Raw genomic sequence first — 19960 nt, 5'->3', positions numbered from 1 at the left:
TTTCTATATGTGATTGTTGGGTGAATGATTAGTAAAACATATTTATTGAATAATTAGGTTGAGGGAAAAAATAGTTGAAAAATAATAATTTTATTTTTTAATAAAGTTATTAATTAATATATGAGGTGCATTTGTAAAATATTAAAAAAACAAATATTATTATAATAAATAATATTATATTATTATTTAGACTTTAAGATAGCTAGTCTAATGTAGATTAATCTATCTAGAAGTCTATATTATAGCCAAAAGACCATATTGAAATTTTATTTTAGACTTGGCAATAGCTAGGCCATTACCAATACTCTGAGAGGACTTGAGAGAGCAACTCAGAACCGAGATCCAGCCCTAGTCCTATGCTTTAGCACCACGTGGTGCCAGTAATGAAGCACTATCGCGAGCATAGTGGTACCTCGCAGTGCCGCAGGCAAAAAAGACAGGGCGCCTCTCTTCAAATGTTGCAGAGCAGGCAGGAGACGCACACTTTGCTACAGATAGTCGCGCACTAGGCCAGTGCAGGAAGCTCTCCTGCGTGCAGACGGTGCACTAGGCCAATGCAGTGGCGGCCAGTGTAGTATAATTGACAGAAAGCAACGTGCCATGATATGTTATAGGGCTTTGATAGACGCAGTCGGCATGCAGTTGGCTGTACGGAATAAATAAAAAAAATATAAAAATATTTTTTTTTTCATGGCTGTACAAAATGAATAAAAGAAAGTTATAAAAATAATTTTTTTTTCATATAGATCTCATATTAATTCATTTTTTTAAAACGACTGCACGCCGATTGCATTTGCCGACTGCACAAATCATTTCTCTATGTTATATGTATATATTTTTTTTAACATTTTTTAAATGGTTATGCCCCATGTATGTTTTTTTAAGAGATTTTTTTTAATGATTATGGTGCGTTGCTGGATGCATGCAAGCCATGAAATTATATGGTCATTTTTCTATCCCATTTGTCAGGCATTTTATTTTATGTCATAAATTTCTTAAATTATTATTATTTTTCTTGAATAGTAAATATTTGGGCCAAATGTGGCAATTTTACATATGTATTGTGATTAAATTGTAGGAGCTCATTAGTCTTCAAATTTTTAAGATAGGATAAAATAAAGGATCAAGTAATTGAGTATCTATAATTCATGCTTATGATTGGCCCAAATAGATTTTCTTTCAGTTTAGGAAATAATTGTTTTTTACATGTCACTGAAATAATTTTCTTTCTGGTTCGGTTTGGTAAACAAAATTTTTTATTTCAAACTCAAAATTCTCATCTCATTATTACAACTTTCCCAAATCCTCATATAAAATATAATAAATAATTTAACTTTTTCTTAACTTTTTCAAATTTCAAAACAATAATAATATTAAAATATAATATTTTAATATTTCATCTTAAACTCAAAATTTTCATCTCTCTTACTAAGCAGAACCGTCTAACTTTATCCTAATGGCAGTATGGTTGAGATTGATATAGAATTAATCTCTTATGCTATAGAAATTTGTGCAAAAATCAAGTTAACAATTAATATTAGGCATTGTAGCACAAGAGATAATCAGAAAGCTTAGCAAATTTTTTATCATGTAATGTGTGTTAATTATTTTTATTCTAACTTAGGTTGATGGGGCAACTTTCTTATATGTGTGTACAACTAGACGTATGTATGATAGTAATTTTGAGATAATCAAGAAGAAAGCCTAGAGATTGGATATCTGATTTATAAGGTGCAAGAGTCTTCTCCATGAGCAATAGTTGGAAACAAACAATGATTCTTTAAGTGTTAGATAACCTTAAACCATCATTATCATAAAAACCTTCAAAAACTTCTTGAGTGGAATTGTAAGTATGCATGTGACGCATGTACTACAATTTTCATAGAAGTTGAAGACATTAACTAACACATATAGCTAAAGCACAATTTTTCCTTTGAGAATTCTGTGTAACAACGTAAGCCGAGCGGTTATTTTGTAATGCAAAGATTAATTGTTTCCTTATTTGAAGTTGAGTATTGTAATATTAAAGAAAGTTAGATTAGTTCACAGATAAAACTTGCACAAATATTTCTAGTTAGTGGAGGAAATAAAATCTAAATGTGCAAGAGTGTTGAAAACATTCTTGACTGGCACATATTAGTTAGTGAGGGTATTAGTTTAACACGATATCAAAATGTTTATTAAATTTAATTAAAATATTTCACGTGTTAATCCAATAGTCCACACAACAAAAAGTAGAGTTTTAAGATATAATTTACAGCTCAGATTTTGTAACAATATCTTTCAAGGTCCTTCCAAGCGACTTACCTAAGGCCTAGTTTTCATGCCGAAAAGAGCAAGCAAATTTATTATCTTCTTGTCACTGGTCAGCTAAGCCTTTCAACTCAAACAGGAGAGACTTGAAAATCGAAAACCAATACAAAATTAATAGGATCATGCTATGGTTACCGCTCACAGCTCCCGTCTTGCTGGGAGCCACCTTTAGTGTAAAATAAGAATTTTTGTTTTCATATTTTTTTATATGTATTTTTTTAAAATTATTAAATATTTAAAAAAAATTACAACATCATTCAAAAATACTTTCTTAATCACTAAGTAAAAAAAAAAAAAAAATTATTTGTTTATTTATTATTATTTTTTTCAGCAGCGGCTCCCAGCTGGAGCTGGGAACAGGATGCATAGCATTTTCCAAATTAATAATACTCTTGAGAGGCATCCAGCCTCAAGTAAAGTCACTAGTCAGGGATGAGTGCGTGTATGAGTTTCATATTCATGCAAGAGCATATCAAGGCAATAAACAAGCTTGGCCGAAAGTGGTGGTTTGGAGTTTGGGCACCAGGAAAGCAAAGAATAGAGTACCTTCCCTGTTTTTTACCGGTTAGAAACTGCGTAGGTGATCACCCAAAACTTAATTTTCCCAACAGGTAAAGCTTGGAATAAGGAAGTATAATACTACAAGGCGTCTGTATTTTAAACTTTCAATCCTTGGCGAAAAAGCAAACTTAATTAACTCATCATTTTTAAATAAATACAACTGCATCTAATTACATTACAAAGCATCACCTCATCAACATTCATCATCTTTAACAAAGTTCAGCTTGATCGTGTGTTTCATCTATGGAAAACCCAGTAGTTGAAGAATTTGTACCTTCTTCAGGTTGGACGGAGGACTCAAGCACCCGTTGTCTCCTTGTTGATCTACCTGGTAGTGAATCTGCAAAACTCTTTCATCATTTCTTTTCCAGATAAAACATCATGTGATTATTTATGGGGAAGACCTTGATCACTTTCCATTACATGAGATATGATGTATTAATTTCTTCCTGCCATTATTCTTTTAAAACCTTCTGTGAAAAAAAAATAAAATAGATTGATAAGTTTGAAAAATGATAGTTGTGGTACGAAAAAAATTATTTTTTTAATGGTTGACTCGACTATTTTCAAAGAAAGTACATGGGGCTTGCACACCCTCTTTATTGCAAAATTTTGTTTATTTATTTATTGGTGAGTGATTTTTCTTCATGGAAAGGTGGGAATATATTTTTCTAGGCATTGAAAAAGGTATATGAAGCAAGAAAGTTTTATCATGAAAGCTTTATTGAAAAGTGACAAAATATTGTATTCCAACGAATGGAATTAGTATTGCTTTATGGATGAAATGAAGAATAATGCAAGTAGTTTTTCTCATTTTGTGTGGTCTTTTAGGTTTCCAGATGAATGAGGTTCAGCTTCAAATTACTGGCTCTGGCAAATTGATGATCAGTGGAGAAAGGAAAGTAAATGAAGACAAAATTGTTTTTTTTGAGCAAACCTATACAGTGCCAAAAAATACGGACTTGGATAATACCACTGGAAAATTCAGTGATGAGATTCTGTATGTCACTGTCCCAAAGCAAGTGGTAGAAGAAAAGAGAACAGATGAGAATGTAGAAGAAAAGAGAACAGATGAGAATGTAGAAGAGAATGGAACAGATGAGAATGTAGAAGAAAATGGAACAGATGAGAATGTAGAAGGAAATGCCAGTGGCTCCCAAAGAGAAGACGAGAAGAAAAGCAAGGGAAATGCCAATGTAGGGTTCTCTGAAGAGACCACAAAGGATTTGAAGAATAAATCTGTGACATGTTTGGAAAATGTTGTGGAGATGTTTAAAAGAAATAAGGGAATTCTTATGACAGCCATCTTGTCATTTTCACTAGGGGTATTGGTAACACGTAAGTCGGAATCAACTGGATACTGAGTTAGCTCTCGACCCTGTATTGCTTACATATACTATCTGCCTTTCATCTCATATTATACCCGAAAGCATCTGCATTTCGATCTATGTACAGAATAAAAATGCTTTGTAAAAATCCAAACAAATGATAACTATTCATAACGTCCTTTTCTTCCTCTTCATTGACTAATCTGGTAAGCTCTTAGAATCCAATTTTAGCAATAAATGTTTATAGGAGGGATTAGAAGAGAGAACACAAAATGGCCTCAAAGCATTTACTGATTTCGATGATCTTTTGCTATGGGAGAGTCGTAGAACACATGGGACTGCTTGAGTTTTCCCATCAGATATAAAAGAGCCATAGATCTCAGCAACCCATGTCATCACTACTAAGAGGTATGTCACTCATGAAGAGTCAGTGCAGGCATTTCATGATTGTGGAGGGAGTTAAAAGGGTAAAAGTAAGAGCTAAAACATAATATAATTTTCAGATTTTCAGACGTTTTAACACTTCTTAGGATACTGCAGAGTATGCTCCCCTGAATTGGGAAAAGAAGACCCAAAACAAATTGTAATTGTCCAATTCATTCTAGCAAATTTTAAACGTCTTAGGGAAGTGCATAGAATACAACCTTTGATTTTAAATTAAGAGCCTCTTGCTAAACGAATTGAGGTCTTAATCTATTCAAATTACAGGAAGCAGTTACTACATTTGGAAGTAGCTCATACAATTTATTTTTCTTGGTTTTTGATAGATTTTCCTCCTCTTCTCCCTAGTTTTCAATGTTATAAAATTTAAGTGTTACATTTTTTATTTAAAAAAGAAAAAATAATTACCAACGAATTTCCAGCACAGTTTAGGAAGGGAATTAGATTGGAATCTTTGACACAAATTTAACAACATACCTTTTTTATTAAAAAAAAAAATAGAAGAAGAATTACCAACGAATTTCCAGCACGGTTTAGGAAGGGAATTAGATTGGAATCTTTGACACAAATTTAACAACATACCAGGCACGTATCATGCACAAGAAATAGCACAGAGCGGACAGATCAGATAACGAACAAGCATGCTTGTATGAATGTCAAAAGTATTACCCTACCATTGAGATCCTGATATTTTAACACCAATTACTGGTTAACATAGAGTAGGTAAATCGATTGGCCTAAAACTCTTGACAGCTTAAAAGAAGACATCTAGTTATCAATCAATAAGAATTTATACCAAGAGGACATTGCTGACTTCTTACTACCCTGGACCCATCATAGTTTGGACATCATATCTAGATCAGTTTTAATGGTAGAAAGAACTCTCCCTGTTTGAAAGTGGCAATCTCGGTTAACTGTTAGCCCACTAAGTTAATTTTGGAGTTGATACCATATCAATATTGACCAAACATCATATTCGGTATGTTAAATGTACCCTTGATGATCTAAAATGGGGGAGCATCCTAAATGATTGATACAATCTGAGACTAGGTGTTATCACAAACAAAAATTGACTCAACCTTTTGACATTCTTATAAAATAATATATGGACAAGGAACAAGAATAAGTTCTTAATTGATTAAAAAGAGAATGATTGAGAAGGAACCTAGACTATAAGCGATTGTATATATATAATAAGATTTGAGATATTTTATATCTCAAGACATATGCAGTGGACAAAGAAACGAGTGGGATGGTCAACATAAGTGTCTACTGAATACGGCCGAAAGCCTGAGTAGCACACAAATGGAGTAATAATGATGCCCCACCTGCAGCACCGATCGAGAACACTTGGAGCTGCTGCAGGAACCTCCGTGCCTGTTGAACCAGAGGTGCAGTTAGCAGCTTGGTGCTACTGGCCTAAGGCCCAATAACGAATGGGTCAGCGAAGCGTGCACCTGAGGATGCTTGAGGGAGCAACATGGAACTGAGATGCAGCCCTCGTCCTATGCTTTGGCACCACGTGGTGCCACTAAAAAACCAAGAACTACCGCGAGCATGATGGTGCTTTGCGGTGCCACCGGCAGAAAACATGCAGGGTGCCCCTCTTCAAACGTTGCAGAGCAGGCTAAAGACGCACACTTAATTTGCTACAGACGGTTGCGCCCTAGGCCAGTGCAGGAAGCTCTGCTGCTTGCAGAGGGTGCACTAGGCCGGCGCAGTGGCTCTGCTGCGTGCAGGGTGGAGCACCAGGCCGGTGCTAACAGCCAGTGCAGTAAAACTGACATAAAGCAACATGCCATGATATGCGATATGTATATTTTTTAACATTTTTTAAATGGTTATGCCCCATGAGTGCATGTATGAATTTCATATTCATGCAAGAGCATATCAAGGCAATAAACTAGGTTGGCCGAAATACGTGGTTTGGAGTTTGGGCACAAGGAAAGCAAAGAATAGAGTAACTTTCCTGTTTTCCGCCGGTTACAATTAAACTGCATTGGTGACCACTCAAAACTTAATTTTCCCAAAAGGTAAAGCTTGGAATAAGGAAGCATAATACCACAAGGAAAGCATTTGTATTTCAAGTTTCAATCCTTGTTGAAAAAGCAAACTTGATTAGCTCATCATTTTTAAATAAATAAGACTGCATCTAATTACATTACAAAGCAACACCTCATGATCAACATTCATCATCTTTAAGTTCAGCTTGATCGTGTGTTTCATCTATGGAAAACCCAGTAGTTGAAGAATTTGTACCTTCTTCAGGTTGGAGGGAGCACCCAAGCACCCATTATCTCCTTGTTGATCTACCTGGTAGTGAATCTGCAAAACTCTGTCACCATATTTCTTTTCCAGATAACTTCATGTGAATATTTAGGGGGCAGATCTTCACTTTCCATTACATGAGATATGATGTATTAATTTCTTCCTGCCATTATACTGTTAAAACCTTCTGTGAAGAAAAATAGATTGATAAGTTTGAGAAATGATAATTGTGGTCTTAGAATATGTAAGCCTCGCACACTCTCTTTGAAAAAAGTGGTTAAATCTGGTAATTACATGAAAAAATTATTTTTTTAATGATGGACTCCACTTTTTTCAAAGAAAGTACGTGGGGCTTGCACACCCTAGGATTGTATCCAGCATTATGCAGATAATATGCTCACCAAAAGCTGCAGAGTTGTTTATTGCAAAATTTTGTTTATTTTTATTTATTGGTGAAAAGTTTACCATTTTCCTCAAGGAGAAATTGGTGAGTGATTTTTCTTCATGGAAAGGTGGGAATAACTTTTTCTAGGCATTGAAAAAGGTATATGAAGCACGAAAGTTTTATCAAGTAAGATCTAAAGAAAAGTGACAAAATATTGTATTCCAACCGATGGAAATAGTACTGTGTTATGGCTGAAATCACAAATAATGTAATTAGTTTTTCTTTTGTGTGGTCTTTTAGGTTTCAAGGGTGATGAAGTTAAGATTCAAATTAATAGCTCTGGCAACTTGATGATCAGTGGAGAAAGGAAAGAACGTGAAGACAAAATTGTTTATTTTGAGAATACCTTTACAGTGCCAAAAAATACGGACATGGATAAGATCAGTGGAGAATTCAGGGGTAAGATTCTGTATGTCACTGTCCCAAAGCAAGTGGTTGAAGAAAAGAGAACAGATGAGAATGTAGAAGGAAATGCCAGTGGCTCCCAAAGAGAAGACGAGAAGAAGAGCAAGGGAAATGCCAAAGTAGGGTTCTTTGAAGAGATCACAATGGATTTGAAGAATAAATCTTTAAAAATTTCGGAAAATGTTGTGGAGATGGTAAATAGAAATAAGGGAATTGTTCTGACAGCCATCTTGGCATTTTCACTAGGGGTACTGGTAACACGTAAAAGAAACTGAGCATACTCTGGAGCCGGCACTGTTTCTATATAGTATCTGCCTTCATCTAAAATTATACCTAAAAGCATCTATATTTCTTTCTAAGTACAGAATAAAAATGCATGGTTAAAATCCAAATAAATGCTAACCATTCATATTGTCCTTTTCTTTCTCTTCATTGACTAATCTGGTAAGCTCTTAGAATTCAATTTTAGCAATAAATGTGTATAGGAGGGATTATAAGAGAGAACACAAAATGGCCTCAAAGCACTTACTGATTTCGATCATCTGTTGCTATGGGAGAGTCGTAGAACACATGGGACTGCTTGAGTTTTCCCATCAGATATAAAAGAGCCATAGATCTCAGCAGCCCATGTCATCACTACTAAGAGGCATGTCACTCATGAAGAGCCAGTGCAGGCATTTCATGATTGTGGAGGGAGTTAAAAGGGTAAAAGTAAGAGTTCAAACATAATATAATTTTCAGATTTTCAGACGTTTTAACACTTCTTAGGATGCTGCAGAGAGTATGCTCCCCTGAATTGGGAAAAGAAGACCCAAAACAAATTATAGTTGTCCAATTCATTCTAGCAAATTTTCAAACGTCTTAGGGAAAGTGCATAGAATACAACCTTTGATTTTAAATTAAGAGCCTCTTGCTAAACGAATTGAGGTCTTAAACTATTCAAATTACAGGAAGCAGTTAGTACATTTGGAAGTAGCTCATACAATTTCTTTTTCTTGTTTTTTTGATAGGGTTTCCTCCTCTTTTCCCTACTTTTCGATGCTATTAAATTTAAGTGTTACATGTTTTTATTAAAAAAAGAAAGAATTACCAATGAATTTCCAGCACGGTTTAGGAATGGAATTAGATTGGAATCTTTAACAACATACCAGGCACGTATCATGCACAAGAAATAGCACATAGCGGACAGATCAGATAAAGAACGTGCATGCTTGTCTGAATGTCAAAAGTATTACCCTACCATTGAGATCCTGATATTTTAACACCAATTACTGGTTAACATAGAGTAGGTAAACGATTAGCCTAAAACTCTTAACAGCTTAAAAGAAAACATCTAGTTATCAATCAATAAGAATTTATACCGAGAGGGCTTTGCTGACTACTTACTGCCCCGAACCCATCATATTTTGGACATCATATCTAGATCAATTTTAATGTTAGAAGGAACTCTCCCTGTTTGAAAGTAGCAATCTCCGTTTACTGTTAGCTTACCAAGTTAATTTTGGAGTTGATACCATATCAGTATTGACCAAACATAATATTCGGTATGTTGAATGTACCCTTGATGATCTAAAATGGGGGAGCATCCTAAATGATTGATACAATCTCAAACTAGGTGTTATCACAAACAAAACTTGACTCGACCTTTTGACATTGTTATAAAATGTTATATGGACAAAGAAGAAGAATAAGTTCCTAATTGATTAAGATGAGAATGATTGGGAAGGAACCTAGACTATAAGCGATTGTATACATATAATAAGATTTGAGATATAAAATATCTCAGGACATATGCTGTGGACAAAGGAACGAGTGGGATGGTCACTTTATATGGTAATAAAGGGAAATCTAGATGGATCCATCATTCAATAGATAAGTATTATTAAGTGTAGCAAAATTTAAGATTTTGAATGCATAGTTAGTCAGTTCTACTCAGTTTTTTCTGGACTCTTTCCTCTATTAACGTGCTCTTCTCTAACCCAAGTGACAGAGGCATAATCCAAGAGCAAGCTTCTAACATTTTTTTTTTCCTAACATAACAATCTTTTGAAAGAAAAAGAAAGAGAAAAGTCATTGAAATCCTGTAGTTTGAGATAAAGCCTGCATTAATTTCAGAAAACGTAGAATTCCGTTGGTTCAAAATTAAGAAAGTGATAAGAAAAGGGATTATCTTTTGATAGTCCTTTCTCTTTGAGCTAATATTCTTGGAGGTTTACAAGCCTCGCATTCATTGATCCCATCCACAAGAATATGCCAAAAACAGAGCAGCATCAACTCAAATTTTACTTTAACTTGTAGGATCGGATTCTAAAAGCAGACTAAGCAGTCCACCAATTCAAAAAGGGCACAATACAACCTAGACATGACGCAGTGAGAGAAGCTTCTTTGGCATGCGTGCCAAAAGTTGTGACCAATGTCCTACACTGATAGTTTTTAGCAGTAGTATAACAGGGAGGGAAAAAACAAAGAGTTCAGTAACATAGGAGGAAATTTTATACTCTTGAGCAAGGTGCTGGGAGAATGGCGAATGTGATTAGTATGTCCCATCTCTTGTTAGATGGAAGTCAGCTCCAATTTAGATTCTCAAGGGAAAATTGTTAGATTTCTTCAGTAGTTATTTCTTCAGCTTGAATGTACAGACAAAAATACGAAGGCAAAGATTGAAACTAAATTAACATATGCAGTTGTGCATTTAGACGGGTTTTTCTTCGACTAAATACGTAAATTGGTAAGACTAGCAACTTCCTAGACAGAGTTGTATTTGATTTTGAGAAAAGGAAAGAACCTGATCTTTGTGATTGTTGACAAGGGATGTAGAAGAATAAGAGAACCCAACAAGGAAAATAAAGGTGATGATGCTTTGTCTTCCAACTTTATTCAAAATCTGGTTGCTTTTGACAGAAAGGAGGGCCCAAAGTTGGGACGTGGAATCATGTGCCTTCTTGTAAGAGGCATCTGAGCTGTGGCCTACATGGCTATAAATGCGGTTTTCTTTTCTTTTATTTTTATTTTTATTTTTATTTTTATTTTTATTCTTATTATTTTTTAAATACAGGTACATAAATTCATATCATGGATTGAGGATAGTTTGTTCAGACACAAAAAAAAAAAAGATAATAGGAGTCACCTCAAAGCATTCAAATCATATTTAAACTGTTAATTGTATCTTTATCCTATATGCCACCTTTTTCAAATAATAAAAATATAAAAATAATTTGAATTATTAGATTTTTTTAGAATACAGACAAATGGTACTATCCTCTTATCATTAGATAGTATACAATTAAAATTATTTATTATATGATATACCTGGTAATTTTTTATTCATATTGGCCTATACTATTTCCAATATGAAACCTTAAGAGCTAGAAAGTTATTATTGCATTAGAGTATTGTTATTGTATTATGCATACGTAAATGATACTTTTGATGAATATAAGATGAATTTAAATTTTAACTATTTTATTTACATAAGTCTTTATATTAGAATAGTTATTTTTTATTATATAATAATAAAATAATATGAAATAAATTTAATTTGAATATTCATATATTTTATATAATAATAAAATAATACTTTATTTTTAGACATGACTATTCCGGTAATAATACTCTTAAACGGTTCAGGAAATGAAAATAGGAATATATATATTATTAATATGGATTACTTACATAATTATTAAATATTGAAATAGTTATCCCGCTCCTCCAGTATCCTATCCACCCCTCAAAAAAGGGAACAAAAAGCAGCAATATCATTAAAAAACAAAAACAAAAAAGCAATAGAGATTATGATTCCATTCTTCGTCAGTAGATATCATAGCAGTGAGCAAGAATAAAAAATAATAATTAATTTGGAAAATAAAATAAAAATACAAATATTAAAAAAAGGACAAAAGGATGATGAGGTGGATAACGAACCCGAAAAAGGGCGGGAAGGAAGCCGAAAAGCTTGAAAGAAAAACCTTGTCGAGAGAGAATGGAATCTCCCACTCTTTCCCCCCACCACCACCTTCGCCCCCACTGCTGCAAAAACCCCATCTCCTACTGCTCACAGAAACAAAAGAAAAATCAAAAATCAAAATTCATAACCGAGAAATAGTACTTCCACTGAATAAAATACTCCTTAATATCCTATACCGCCTAAACCACAAATCAAAACCTCTTCCCCTCTCTCTCTCTCTCTCTCTCTCTCTTTTACTTTCTCTGTCTTTCTGTCAATCTCCTCCGCTATCAACGGTCTCCCACCGTTTTTACTGACTACGGACAGACCCCATCAAAGATGAGACAATGAACCCGACGTCTACTCACCCACCGACCCAGCATCCCGCAACGGTCCGGAAGCTCATCGTGGACGTCGTCGACGCTCGTGACCTCCTTCCCAAGGATGGCCAGGGCAGCTCCAGTCCTTATGTTGTCGCTGACTTTGACGGCCAAAAGAAGCGGACCTCCACCAAGTTCCGTGACTTGAACCCCCAGTGGAACGAGTCCCTGGAGTTCATCGTCTCCGACCCCGATCACATGGACTCCGAGGAGCTCGAGATTGAGGTCTTCAATGATAAGAAGTTCGGCGGCAACAGTGGCAGCGGCCGGAAAAATCACTTCCTTGGGAGGGTGAAGTTGTACGGGAGCCAGTTCGCGAGGCGAGGCAATGAGGCGTTGGTTTACTATACTTTGGAGAAGAAGAGCGTATTCAGTTGGATTAGGGGAGAGATTGGCTTGAGAATTTACTACTACGATGGGTTGGTCGAGGAAAACCCGCCACCACCCCCGGAAGATACACAACAGATTCAGGAGAAGCCGAAGCAGCCAGCGGTTGTGGTGGTAGAAGAAGGTAGGGTCTTCGAGGTTACTGCGCCGGTGGATGTCTGTCACGAGGGCTCAAACTCTCCGCCGGTTGTCGTCATCGAGGAGTCACCGCCTCCGCCCGTGGTTCATTTTCATTCTGAGCCGCAGGAGGTCATAACGGGTACGACGACGGCTCATCAGATGGACGCACATCAAACACATGAGGTGAGCAAGATGCAGGCCGGGCGGGTTGGGGAGAGGGTCAGGATTATGAGGAAGATGCCAAACGGAGATTACTCTCCGAGAGTGATTGTTGGAAGGTCAGCCAAAGACCCGGTTGAGAGGGTCCATCCCTACGATCTGGTCGAACCGATGCAATACCTGTTCGTACGGATCGTGAAGGCGCGTGACCTATCACCGAACGAGAATCCCTACGTGAGGATCAAGACGTCAAGTCACCTTACGAAATCGAAGCCGGCGAGACACCGGCCAGGAGAACCGACTCACTCTCCCGAGTGGCACCAGGTCTTCGCGCTCGGGCACAGCCGGCCAGACTCAGCGGGCACAACCTTGGAGATATCGGTTTGGGACTCACCGTCGGAGCATTTCCTCGGAGGCATCTTACTCGACCTGTCGGACGTACCCGTACGCGATCCGCCGGATAGCCCATTAGCTCCCCAGTGGTATCACCTCGAAGGGGCTTCAGTAGATCAGCAACCTGGCAGGGTCTCCGGCGATATTCAGCTCTCCGTCTGGATCGGTACTCAAGCTGACGACGCATTTCCTGAGGCATGGAGCTCCGACGCAGCGTATATAGCGCACACGCGCTCGAAGGTATATCAGTCGCCTAAGCTTTGGTATCTGAGAGTCACGGTGATCGAAGTGCAGGACCTTCACGTTGCTTCTAATCTGCCGCCATTGACAGCGCCAGAAATTCGAGTGAAAGCGCACCTGGGATTTCAAATGGTACGAACCAGGCGAGGGTACATGAGCAATCACAGTGCGTCGTTCCACTGGAACGAGGACCTTATATTCGTGGCCGCCGAGCCACTCGAGGAGTACTCGCTGTTCCTTGTCGTCGAAGATCGTACGGCCAAGGATGCCCAACTCCTCGGCCTCGTCGAAGTTCCCGTGAGCTCGATCGAGCAACGGCTGGATGAGCGCTACGTGGCTTCCAAATGGTTCCCACTGGAGGGTGGAGGAGGTGGTCCACCCTCCAGTGCTGGGCCCTACTGCGGGAGAATCCATCTGCGTCTTTGCTTGGAGGGTGGGTATCACGTACTCGACGAGGCAGCTCACGTGTGCAGCGACTTTCGGCCTACGGCGAAGCAGCTCTGGAAGCCGGCAATTGGGATTTTGGAGCTTGGAATCCTCGGAGCTCGCGGCTTGCTCCCGATGAAAGCCAAGGGTTCCGGCAAGGGGTCTACGGATGCTTATTGTGTTGCCAAGTATGGAAAGAAGTGGGTCCGGACGCGCACAATGACTGACAGCTTTGATCCACGCTGGAACGAGCAGTACACGTGGCAAGTCTATGATCCTTGCACGGTTTTGACCATAGGGGTTTTTGACAATTGGCGTATGTTTGCTGACGTGGGGGAGGAGAAGGTGGACTGTCGTATTGGCAAAGTACGTATACGGGTATCTACATTGGAGAGTAACAAGGTGTACACAAACTCGTACCCATTACTAGTTCTGATGAGAACCGGGTTGAAGAAAATGGGCGAGATCGAGTTGGCGGTTCGCTTCGCATGCCCGTCATTGTTGCCGGAAACTTGCGCGGCGTACGGCCAGCCATTGCTTCCGAGAATGCACTATCTCCGGCCACTTGGGGTGACTCAACAGGAAGCGTTACGTGGGGCTGCGACGAAGATGGTGGCGGCGTGGCTTCAACGGTCGGAGCCACCGTTGGGGCAAGAGGTGGTCCGGTACATGTTGGATGCGGATTCACACACATGGAGCATGAGGAAGAGCAAGGCTAATTGGTTTCGGATCGCAGCGGTTCTTGGATGGGCGGTGGGGTTGGCGAAATGGTTGGATGGCATCCGAAGGTGGAGGAACCCGATTACAACAGTACTTGTTCATGTCTTATATTTGGTGCTTGTTTGGTATCCGGATTTAATTGTTCCGACCGGATTTCTATACGTGTTCTTAATCGGAGTATGGTACTATCGATTTAAGCCCAAGATACCGGCGGGGATGGATACCCGACTATCGCAAGCAGAAACAGTTGACCCTGATGAACTGGACGAGGAATTCGACACAATACCAAGCTCGAAACCACCCGACATAATTCGAGCAAGGTACGACAGGCTAAGAATGTTGGCTGCAAGGGTGCAGACAGTGTTGGGCGATTTTGCAGCCCAAGGCGAAAGGGTGCAAGCCTTGGTGAGCTGGAGGGACCCAAGGGCCACGAAATTGTTCATAGCAGTATGCCTGGTGATCACGGTGCTGCTGTATACAGTGCCACCAAAAATGGTAGCCGTGGCCTTAGGATTCTACTACCTGCGCCACCCCATGTTCAGGGACCCCATGCCACCTGCTAGTTTAAACTTCTTCAGACGGCTTCCTAGCTTGTCTGACCGATTAATGTAGAGTAGAGAGATTAAAATAAATTTCAGCATTCTTTTTAAGGTACCATTGAAAAAGACAATCAAAACAACTGTCCGTGTTGAAAAAGTTGTCCTCAATATATAAATATATAGACATTGAGAGGATTGAAAAGAGAGGGAGATCATAGAAAGGAAAGTGGCAAGTTGTCATGATGTTCTTTTTTTTTTTTAAATAATAATTATTGTATTTGAATTGATGGACTAACTATTAAGAAATTGAAATAATAGGAAGGAGTGAGGATCCAAAAAAAAAACAGTTGAGAGGGAAGAAAAAATGAGTGCTAGAGTTGAAGGGCAGTGACATGTTTGCTGTAATGGTGTCGTGAAAAGTATAAACATAGAATTGCTTTTTCTTCGACTGTTTGTGTATGAAATTGGTCCGTTCATCTCAAAGGCAGTGAGGTTTGCCGAGAATCACTGCTTTGCATGCCCTATTGAACTGATCTGCCGCATGCATGCTGTAAAAGTGACATTTTTGTGCTTTCTTACCATGTAAAAAAAGCGAGGTTTTTTCATGGGCTAGTGCATCTAAACTCTCTGATCATGCATGTGGAGGAGATAGTTCTTTATAATTCATGGATCAAAAAGTCTCTAAAAGATCAACTTTCTTCAACGTATTTCAGGGTCATGTTGGATGGTTGTCAGCCTTTAGGTATCACTTTTCTGACCATTTTGACTTGAGTTTAATTTACTTATATATATATATATAAGCTATGAGATCTTCAGACTGTACCGAAATTGTCTCAATTCCATCTCCAGTTCACAGTCCAATGAGAAGCAGCCACATAATTAAACCCTATCTATGTGTATCTTTCTCCTTCACATCTTGAAGGAATTAGTACATTCTCTCTCGTTTCTTCGTCCCCTTGTTATCTTCTTCTTGTTAGGAATTTGCCCTTGTTTACTGTTTTTTTTCACACCTTTTAATGCAATGTCGTGAGTTGTCGTCTTTGAACCATTAAACAATAATGCTGATTTCTTGTTTCGGTGTTTTTGCAAGCGTGATTCGCGGCGTTATGTTAAGATCTGTAGTAACTTTTGTTAATTGGTTGTTGAGAAAAATGAGAATAACAGAATGATGCTTAATTATGATATTTAGATGCTTAGGAAATTGGAAAAAATAACTCCTTTTGTCTCTTCTTCCCTGCATTATGGGTGGGATACAGAATACATGTTTGAGAATGTTAAATGTATGTGAAAGGTTGGGCCCTACAGAAAGTCGAGTACCGCCCAATTGAAAATGGTAACTTTAATGGAATGAAGAACATTCGAAAAATAGTTGCAAGATTTAAATATTTCCTTTTACGTTCTTATCTGAATTTAAAATCCTAATTAAACGCGAGATAGCTACGTGAAGTGAGTCTTATAATATTTATTGAACATTTAATATATATATCTATATCTCTTATAGGAGTTGCTGCCAAGGGAAGCTAAGAAAACAGAGACAGGGAGAGAATATAGCACAACATTTGATGAAGAAATCCTTAATTATTTTTATATATACAAAGAAAAAAAGTGAGAGAAATTGTAGTCCTCACAAGCAGTTTGTGGCATGGCGAGGAAAGTTGAAGCTGATTTTCAGAATCATTGTCAAATTTGATTACCCATAAATGTGTGTGTGTGTGTGTGGGCAATCATATTTGTCGGGATTTTGAGACATATTGTTCACACACGTGTTATTTACAATAAAAATACAGCTTCTGTTTGAGAGAATAAATACTGAGGGTTTCCCTCTTAATTATATAGTTTGGCCGGGTAAACGTACGAACAACGCAAGGATAGGATTCTTGGTAATGTCATAATTCCTCTTCTTCTTCTGATCTTCTGTTTTGTCCTCTTCATCTCTCTTTCCTAGCTAGCTAGTATATATATAATGAGCTTCCTTTGCTTCTTGGACCATTTTCCCAGTCATTTTTTATTGCCAATGCAGTATATATGGTGTTTTTAATTGTTTATATATATATATATATATGATTCTCATTGTGTTAATATTTAAAAATTATATATATATGTGTGTGTACGGGCACGCGACCGGACACCGGCCATCCTTGGGGTAGTCAACCACCATGATCTCAAGGGGCATTAATCCACAGTGACAGTGCCAACCCCTCTTGTTTTGTTTTCATTAATAAATATTTTTTGATTTATTTCATTTTTAATAATAATTTTACAAAAAGTAGCTGATTACTCACTTGGTAAGATTGTGACACTTCAACATAAAATGAAGTATCGAGATTTATAAAAGAGTAATGATTCTCTAGAAAATGATAAAAATTAAAATAAAGATCTTTATCTTAATTTTTATCATTTTCATTCGTACCATGATTCATATGTTACATTTTAATTAAGTGTCAAGTAAACTGCCTACTTGTTTTGATTGGGAAGTCATCTTGTCTTATTTTGTCTCATCTCATCTCATCTAATCTCATTATTATAAATTTCTTAAATTCTCACAAAATATAATAAATAATTTAACAATTTCAAATCTTAAAACAATTATAATAACAATATTTTATTTAACTTTTATCTTTCATCTAAAACTATCACATCTCATCAATTAATATAACAAGAGATGAAAAAAATTAAAGATGAAGAGTAAAATTTATTTTTATAAAGTTCTAGGAAATCTGGTCACTTTGGTTTCAATTTCATTGCATGCATGGATCGATGTTGAAAGATCAATTAGGATTTGGACAAGCTTGATTTCTATCTAGAATTATATATATATATATATATATACATGTTTGAGCTGATCATCTGCTACTGATGTAGTACTGTTTAGGCAAGAAATTACTCATTACCATGCTTTTCAGTATGCATTAGCAGTTTTACTTCATACTCGATCCTTGCTTCTAAATTCCACCAATTTTATGTTCTCAGGGGCCAGGAACCTGATCAATTAATATCGAAGATCTGTTGCATCTTTAGTTCAAGTATGGGAGAAACCACAGCTTCTGATCAAAAACATGATGAAAAAGAGGAAGTTGAGAAGGTGAACAAGAAAGAAAAGAAAGAGAAACACGAGGATGGAGATCATCAAGAGAAGGGAGATCAGGAGAAACCAAAGGACAAAAAAAAGAAAGATAAGGATGGTAAATGCAAGGAAGATAAGGGTGAAGGAAAGGAGAAGAAGAAAAAGAATCCTGAAGATAAGAATGATCCATCAAAACTGAGGCTGAAGCTTGAAAAGATCGATTCCAAGATGCAGGCACTGGTGGCAAAGAAAGAAGAAATCTTGAAACTGCTTAAAGAAGCCGAACAAGGCGCCCCGGCCCCAAATGCAAGTGGAGGAGAAGCTTGCCCCACCACCACCACCACGTCTTGAAGCTACTCTTACTAGCTAGATCAGTTATTGGAGTGCAAAAAATCCTGAGATTTAGGGACATGAATCAGTGATCTTTACATAAAATAACATGAGTAAGATCATGATCTTCTGCAGCACAAGAAACCAATCTGTAAAAATATTATATTAGGTCAAAGAATCACTCAAAATATCAAAAAAATCGTGAAACAAATTAAGAATATATAAATAAACCTGTACTGATATCGAATTGGCACAACAATATATGTATATATATGGATGGATATTTGGCCGATGATTGGATAAGTAATGTTGGGAATAAAGCCTGGTCCAGAAGCAATGCATGCATGCATGTAGCAGAAACATACTTGCATTGATCACGGACCAAGCTTTATTCTCACATAATATTATCGATCGTAGTTACTAATATCAATACAGATTCTATGCGTACGTTGGGTTGTAATTGTGATCATCCCTTTTATATATATATATGCAGTACTATGGCTGCATGGAGCCCTAAGAGACGACATGGTATGTTGTTGTACTCCACCACTGGGCGGGGGCTTTTGCATGCATGTATGCATGGGATCCCATGCAGATCAGGTGAGCGCAAAAGTTAATATATACAAGGTTGTCGGTTGTGCAAATCAATGTCAGAAACGCGCATACACCACGTTGCGTGCCAATCACAACCTACTAATTCATTGGTATACCACTAGCTAATTAATGTCTACTTTTTTTCTATTCCGATCCCTTACGTTACTTCACTTGGAGACAAGCCAACGCATCTCATCCCTCATGCATGTTTCCCCAAAAATGGCTGGCTTTCACAATTAATGTACGGTCCATTTTGCAATAATGCATATATATATATATATATTATGAGCTAGCCTTTCTGGCCTGCGATCGCGACAGGGATCGATGTGGTTCTTTCGGTTGTGTCCAAGTGTGCGATCCATCGGAATCTTGCTATTTCATTGGGATCTTGAAAATAATAAAAGTTAACATGCACTCTTAATCGTTATTTATATTTCACATGATGTCAATTCTCAACTTGCTTCATCAAACCAACTAAAAGTTAAAATGTACAACCAGCAGCTTGTTAATTAATGTACGTTAATTAATATTGAGTAATAATTTGTACAAATATCAAATAGACAAGTCTTGTATAGTTTCTTCGAAAAAAATTAAACCCACCCTAAAAAAGTAAAAAAAAAAATTACTTTTTGTAAAATAATTACTTTTTGTATAAAAACTAGAGAGTATAATTAAATGCTTAATAGTTAGAGGTTGAAAATATCATTTAATAACTCATAAAAATATATAGATCTTTATAACTATTAGCTAGGGTACTTTATTCTAGATCCAAACCGTTGATCACAAATCAAATTTTCACTTCAAAATTAATTATCAAATTAAAAGGGAAAGTTATTGATTATTTGTTAGTTATCAATTATTTTTTAGTTTTTTATTATCTTTATAATTTGATTTTAGAGTTATT

General features: G+C 37.1%; 3 protein-coding genes across 6 annotated transcripts; all 3 read left to right on the top strand.

The window, feature by feature from the left end:
- Positions 1–2974: 2974 nt before the first annotated feature.
- LOC122282865 (17.6 kDa class II heat shock protein-like) lies at positions 2975–8182 on the top strand. Of its 4 annotated transcripts, XM_043094924.1 has the most exons (3): positions 2975–3205; positions 3706–3918; positions 3973–4392. In XM_043094924.1, the coding sequence occupies exons 1-3, from the start codon at positions 3118–3120 to the stop codon at positions 4236–4238; spliced, it is 567 nt and encodes a 188-aa protein (XP_042950858.1). In that variant the 5' UTR covers positions 2975–3117; the 3' UTR covers positions 4239–4392. The 4 variants fall into 4 exon arrangements, with proteins under 4 accessions (XP_042950858.1, XP_042950857.1, XP_042950860.1 ...); XM_043094923.1 differs by having other exon boundaries at positions 2977–3205; positions 3706–4392; XM_043094926.1 differs by lacking the exons at positions 3706–3918; positions 3973–4392 and adding an exon at positions 7597–8182 and having other exon boundaries at positions 2988–3205.
- Positions 8183–11755: 3573 nt separating this feature from the next.
- Positions 11756–15311, top strand: LOC122282606 (protein QUIRKY). The gene has a single exon (XM_043094545.1). It carries the CDS (start codon positions 12052–12054, stop codon positions 15139–15141), a length of 3090 nt encoding a protein of 1029 aa, XP_042950479.1. The 5' UTR covers positions 11756–12051; the 3' UTR covers positions 15142–15311.
- Positions 15312–16904: 1593 nt separating this feature from the next.
- Positions 16905–18922, top strand: LOC122282610 (protein PXR1). Its single transcript, XM_043094548.1, has 2 exons — positions 16905–16948; positions 18039–18922. The coding sequence occupies exon 2, from the start codon at positions 18094–18096 to the stop codon at positions 18481–18483; it is 390 nt and encodes a 129-aa protein (XP_042950482.1). The 5' UTR covers positions 16905–16948; positions 18039–18093; the 3' UTR covers positions 18484–18922.
- Positions 18923–19960: the final 1038 nt, after the last annotated feature.

The sequence above is a fragment of the Carya illinoinensis genome, chromosome 11 (genome assembly GCF_018687715.1).
Source record: "Carya illinoinensis cultivar Pawnee chromosome 11, C.illinoinensisPawnee_v1, whole genome shotgun sequence".
Lineage (NCBI taxonomy): Eukaryota > Viridiplantae > Streptophyta > Magnoliopsida > Fagales > Juglandaceae > Carya > Carya illinoinensis.
The sequence above is the reverse complement of the archived record's forward strand: the minus strand, read 5'-3'. Positions and strand labels throughout refer to the sequence as shown.

Excerpts from the sequence above, each read along its gene's own strand:
- LOC122282865 (XM_043094923.1), top strand. The coding sequence starts at position 3,118 with ATGGAAAACCCAGTAGTTGAAGAATTTGTACCTTCTTCAGGTTGGACG. Across the intron at positions 3,206-3,705 it reads TCTCCTTGTTGATCTACCTG|GTTTCCAGATGAATGAGGTT; the intron begins GTAGTGAATCTG and ends GTGGTCTTTTAG.
- LOC122282606 (XM_043094545.1), top strand. The coding sequence starts at position 12,052 with ATGAACCCGACGTCTACTCACCCACCGACCCAGCATCCCGCAACGGTC.
- LOC122282610 (XM_043094548.1), top strand. The coding sequence starts at position 18,094 with ATGGGAGAAACCACAGCTTCTGATCAAAAACATGATGAAAAAGAGGAA.